This window comes from Myotis yumanensis, unplaced genomic scaffold (assembly GCF_028538775.1).
Source record: "Myotis yumanensis isolate MYYU_CA2020_CCGP unplaced genomic scaffold, mMyoYum1.0.hap1 SCAF_8, whole genome shotgun sequence".
Classification (NCBI taxonomy): domain Eukaryota; kingdom Metazoa; phylum Chordata; class Mammalia; order Chiroptera; family Vespertilionidae; genus Myotis; species Myotis yumanensis.
The window spans coordinates 33,611,275-33,617,274 of record NW_027223759.1 but is presented as its reverse complement, the minus strand read 5'-3'; the positions used below and the strand labels follow the sequence as shown (position 1 = coordinate 33,617,274).

The window sequence follows — 6,000 nt, the reverse complement described above, 5'->3', positions numbered from 1 at the left end:
CAGGCCTGGGCTTCAACAGCTGATCCGCTGACTCCTGCTGGGACTGCCCCAGCGTCCTTCGGCGCGGTTGCCACGGAAACAGCAGAGGGCAGCGCAGGCGCATAGCGCGCAGCGGGGGGCGGAAGCTCGCCAGGCCTCAGAGGAATGGCACTGCGCAGGCGTAGCTTCTCCGTTGCTAGGTTCTGCCTCGCGTCCAGACCGGTGGCCACGGTAAAGTTCCAGTAGCTGTGGGTCGCCGCGGGATCCATCCAATTCCCCTCTTTGTGGTTGAGCATCCCTGGCTGTCACCTTTCCTTGCCCGAAGTGCGAGGATATTTCCAGGTCCTGCCCCTCCCTCCAGAAGGACCACCCCCTGAGCGCCTGGGTCCACACCCCTCCAGCCAGGCCGGCCTTTAGGAGGACGACTGAAGAGTTTCCCAGCGGCCGAGGGAAAGAGGGAAAGTAACCAGCCATGTCGAGCGCGTAAGTAATGGGTTGCTGGGCTATAGCCATAAGGTGGGCTTCTCCAAACCAAAAGGTGGCTTGCGCTGCTTCTTTGCTTTTTCCTTCTCCCACCCTTCTCCCTCCTTCTTTTTACATTTTAGCAAATAAAGGTTCTCCTCGGGCTAGAGTATTAGCTTCTTGTGGACAAGGAATTTCATAGATCTTCCTCCTGCCCTGGCACTGCCTCTTCTTGGCCCCCTGGTGTGCTCCCTAGATCCTGCTGGTGTATTTTGTAGGAAGCAGAACCTCAGTACGTTGCCTGCTTTTTTGATAGTATTTCAGAGTAATACGTGGTTGCTTTGTGGAAACACCCAGGTCCCAATATTAAGTCAGGAAAGGTGGTTCCCCTTGGCTTTTCCCAAGGACACCAGCCAGGTAGCCCTGAAGAGCACCAGCCTCCGGGGTCGCACTGCATCAGCACTTGCTTGGCGGCGATTTCCTTGGTCTTCGTAGTGACCACTTCAAACGTGTATTATAGTGCTGACTCTGGGTGCTGTTCTCAGTGCTTGAAATAGAATAATTTTCGATCTTCACAACACCCTGTAATGTAGGAGCTGCTACTATTATGTCCATTTTACAGATGAGGAAACTTAGGCGCTAAGAGCCTAAGCATTCATATACAGAAAGTAGAGAGTGCCAACCCAGGCACTGTAGCCCCAGCCTGTGCAGTTACTAACCCTGGTTTTTCGGCATGGAAATAAGAGCAGAGAGATTGAGGGTGGGAGAGACCAGGAGTTCAGTTTCTGACATGTTGAGTTTGAAGTGCCAATCGGGCATCAAATGGAGATCAAATAGGCAGTTGAATATTTAAGTCTTGAGGTCAGGAAAGAGTTCTGTGTATGAAATATAAGCTGGCAGCTGTTGGTGTATGTGTGGTCTTTAATGAGGTATGGAGTGAGTGTAGACAGAAGAGAAAAAGGGTCTGGGGTCTAAGCTTGGTTCCTGTGATGGAAAGAGGTTGGGGACAAAAGGAGAAACTGAACAAAGGGGTTAAAATCATGCTCAGTGAGGAAGAAGCGAAATCATGGTGCCTGGAAGCCAGGTGAGGGGGGAAATGTTTCTCAGAGGAGGTAGTAGCAGCCTGTGAAATGCTGCTGAGAGAAGTCAGAGGAGAACTGGGAAATGACCATTTATTTGGCAGTGCGGAGTCCAATGGTGACCTTGACCTTCAGTGGAGCGATGGAACAGAAAGACTCCCTAGAGTGAGTGCAGGGGAGAATAGGAGAGAAACTGTAGACAGTGAGCACAGCTAAGTTTTTAAGGAATTTTGCTGTAAGTGGGTGGCAGGGAAATAGGACCTGGAGACAGACCTTTTTTTAAAAGATATTTTTTAAAGATAGGAAACAATAGCCTATTTGTTTGTTGGAGGGAATGGCCCAGTGGTCAAGGAAACAGGATGCTATGGGAGGAGGAGGGAGCAGCAGGTGACATCCTGTTGGAGAGGGCACGGGACCAGTCCAGGCCTTGGCTTCAGATAGAGGAGTGTTTATCACAGTGAAAGGGCAGACGGAGTCTCAGTAAACATGCAGCGCAGTGGGTGGATGCCCTGGAGGAGGCCTGGAAAGGTGGTGTAAATGGTAGACAACGGCGACACTGAGGGGCAGTGGACCATACCTTCTGATGAAATGGGGTTCAAAGCTGGGGAGTGTTGGGGGAGGAGGGAGAATGGTCTGGAGGGGGCAGTAAGGAGCAAGGAAGGCCCTTGACCCAGTTCCTTGCCAGTGGGGAGAAGAGAGACCCCCCACTTCCCCCCCCCCCCCCAGAGGGCCACTGTGTCCTTAGGGGACAGCCAGGCCTCCCTTACAACAAAAAGGCTCAGGGAATATTCCAGAAAGAGAATTCACAGCTAGATAACAGTGGAAGAAGTGAAGGTTTGTCGTGTGTAATAGAACTTGGTGAGAAGTCCCATTTGCAGTATTTAGATTTTCTATCGAAGTCCACGGTATGCCTGAATATTCATGCCTCCTCCGCCCCACACCCCTACTTCCAGTTTAGGAACACTGCCAGGCTATGGATATTACAATCTGGTCTTTTTCAACTGTCATATTCAGTCTCCTCCACCCGCAGTCCCCCTGACTTCAATATCTGTAACATTTCTAGGTCATATGCTCAAGCCTGAAACCAATCATGTACTTAAACAATTCTTAGTAGCCTCCTGGATAAAATAGTTCCTTCTCTTTACAAGGCGCATGTAAGATTTCCAGAACACTCCCACATCTGTTCTCCCATCCCGCAGTAATCCTTCGGGGGACCCGGGGCAGGCGTCCGTATCCCGCGTGAGGAAATCAAGGCAAAGGAGGTTAAGTGACCTGCCTGAGAGCAACTACTCAGGAAGCAGATTCTGATTTTAAACTTGGAGCGCTTTTGCCTTTAAACACCACTTTGCCATATCCAGGAGAAACAAAAACACATGTCCACGCAAAAACGGCACAGGAATGCTCCTGGCAGCGTCAGTCACAGTAGCCAGAAGGCAGCACAACCCACGTGCCCAGCAGCTGATGAACGGATTCACAAAATGTGTCGTGTCCATGCAATGGAACGCTAGTCAGCAATAAAAAGGAATGAAGCACTGAGACCGGCTACAGCATGGATGACCTCTGAAAACACGGTGCCAGGCTGAGGCGCCAGCCGCAAAGGACCACCTAGCATCTGATTCCACTTACGTGTAATGTCCAGAATAGACCAGTAGAGCCAGAAATTAGATGAGTGGTTGTTAGGGGCCGGGGAGATGGGAATGATGGCAAACAGGGACTGACTGCTAACGGGTACAGGGTTTCTGTCTGGAGTGATGAAACTGTTCTGAAATGAGGTAAACGTGTTAGTTGCTCGACTCTGGGAATATACTAAAAGCCACTGATTTGTACACTTCAAAAGGGTGAATTTATGGTATGTGAATTATAGCTCAGTAATGCTCTTATAAAAAAGTCATCTCTCTGCATCCCTTATCCCAGTGGTTCTCAGCCTTCTGGCCCTTTAAATACAGTTCCTCATGTTGTGACCCAACCATAAAATTATTTTCGTTGCTACTTCATAACTGTAATGTTGCTACTGTTATGAATCGTAATGTAAATATCTGATATGCAGGATGGTCTTAGGCGACCCCTGTGAAAGGGTCGTTCGACCGCCAAAGGGGTTGCGACCCACAGGTTGAGAACCGCTGCCTTATCCAATGTGCTCTTCATGGGCACCGCCTGGAGGATGCTGCGCCTCCGGGCAGCGAGGTGGAATGAGGCTCAAGCCAGTCTGGGGTTGTGGGGGAGGTGGGGGCGCCTGGATGAGGCCCAGTGTCCAGGCCCCTGGCAGACCAGGGAATGGAGGGATTGTGGCCACTGGACACACATAGGAAGCACTGAAGCCAAAGTCAGTCTCCAGGATAAGGGGGTCAGCGTGCTTAATTAGCTACTTAATATTTCCCCATCAACCAGCAACCTTTGTCTGGTCTCTCCAACAAGGGTCAGTGGACAGACAGTGGGTGAGGAAGAAGGGGCTGCAGCCCAAATAGCAGGACTTGAGGGCTCAAGCCACCAGCATGGCCTTTGGCCAAAAGTTCCAGGGAGGGGTTGGCTCCGCCATGGCCCTGGAAGGGTTTCTGCTTCTCTGACCCTGAGTGAATTTGGACGAGGTCCTGGCTGGGTCTGCACCGAAGCAGCGTCTAGGTCAGTGATGGCGAACCTATGACACGCGTGTCAGAGGTGACACGCGAACTCATTTTTTTTGGTTGATTTTTCTTTGTTATATGGCATTTAACTATATAAAATAAATATCAAAAATATAAGTCTTTGTTTTACTATGGTTGCAAATATCAAAAAATTTCTATGTGTGACACGGCACCAGAGTTAAGTTAGGGTTTTTCAAAATGCTGACATGCCGAGCTCAAAAGGTTCGCCATCACTGGTCTAGGTGCTCTTAAATTCTAGGAGTGTTCCATTCTGTTCACTTGGCTGTGGTTCCCCTGGTGGAAGCCTCTTCTACCCAAGATCCCTTGCTGCCAATGGGTTTGGGGCTTTGTGGGGTTCAGGTCACCCCTCCAGCTTCCTATGAGGGCAGTATCCTTCGCTATTGCACAACCTTAATGCTTACCAGTGTGTTCAATGCTTTGAAGTCTGATAAGATGCCTTTTATCTTTTATCATCAACTCCACCCCCTCTCCCCCAATGCAGAAATTATGACTAAAATTCTTTCTAGAGTCTGCAGTGTGTGATTACCCAATTCTTGGTCATATGAAATCTGTGTGTCAGGCTCAGGAGGCTGCTTTCTTTTTATTTGGTCTCTCAGGGCAGGAGCAGACATTGCCTTTTGCCTGCTCTGCAGCTAGCATTCTGGACGTTTCTTCAGCTTTGCTGTGGGTTTTAGCCACATCTTGCTACTTTGCTGTACTAATTGACTTCTTATATTTTTGTTACTGATTTCCTTAGATTTTGCAATGTACAAGCAGTCTTTTACAAGCAGTTTTTAAAATCTTTTCTATGAATCCCTTTCCTATATGCCTATCCTTTGACTTCCGTTTTTCTGGGTGTGTTTCTCGGCCGAAATCATTTTCGGTCTCTGGATTTAGGATGTCGAAGCAGTCATCGTCGTCTAGTCTCTGGGGCGTGTAGGTAATGCTCTTAATCGGGCACGCATCGTAAATTAAAATTTATTGGGCATCTTTAGGTGTCTGTGGAAATCATCTCTGGTTTTTACCGCTCTGTCGCTGCGTTTAGTTCAGCCTGATGTTTAACTCTCCTGAGTTCCTGCGATGAGCCCCTCCTTGGTCGCAGGGAATGGTTCTTTTGATCTGGCGCCCTGTTCTGTTTGTTAAGTGGAGTTTCAGATCCAAGTTTAAACAGCATTAGCCTGTAATTTCCTTCTATAATGTTGTCCTGACAGGTTTAGGCTCTAAACCCTATTTAGTCCACAGAATGCACCGGGGCGGGTTTTCTGTTTTATGTGAACATTTGTTGAGCCTGTTGGAATGCGCAGCCCGTGGCCTCGTCAGGTCGGGGAGGGGAGCCCCTTAGGCCTGCGGCCCCCTCCCCCATGCTGGAAGTCTGGGCTTCTTTGGACCCTACACAGTTTTATATTCTCCAGGCAGACATTTGATAAGCCTCTGTTTATTCTGATCCACGATGCATCCGGTCCCTGCTCACTCTGCCTCCTCCCCTCCTCTGCTGTTTGCTTGTCTTTCTGAGGCCTGACAAGCAGAAGTGCCCAGCCGTCCCCGACGCTTTGAACAGGCAGGCGACATTGCTGCTGTTGTTACTGTTCTTTGTGGGCTTGTTTCCGGTAAACAGCACTGGTTTCTGGTCCCGCGTTATGGGTGGAGTGAAACGTCCTGGGCGAAAGGAGTTCTAACTTTCTGACGATCAGCTTCTCTTTCCTGACAAGTTCGCAAAGCAGAGTGCTCTTCACTGCCATGCTTTTAAAACATTTCTAAGTTTGGAGAAATCGGGCACTTGAACCCTGTGGCTGGAGTGCCAGGGGCAATATTCAGTATCCAAGCTCTCTGGGAAAGGGGCAGGGGAAGAACTGTGGGAG

General features: G+C 49.4%; 1 protein-coding gene across 3 annotated transcripts in view; it reads left to right on the top strand.

Annotated features, from left to right (window-relative positions):
• The first annotated feature begins 210 nt into the window (after nt 1–210).
• Nucleotides 211–6,000, top strand: part of IQCA1 (IQ motif containing with AAA domain 1) — a 115,458-nt gene continuing 109,668 nt past the window's right edge. For all 3 annotated transcript variants that reach the window (XM_070423368.1, XM_070423367.1, XM_070423366.1), the window contains exon 1: nt 211–462. Coding sequence is in view for 2 of the 3 variants with exons in the window: in XM_070423367.1 (XP_070279468.1) it covers nt 452–462 (11 nt within the window). In the remaining variant the exon portion in view is untranslated. The remainder of the gene's footprint in view (nt 463–6,000) is intronic.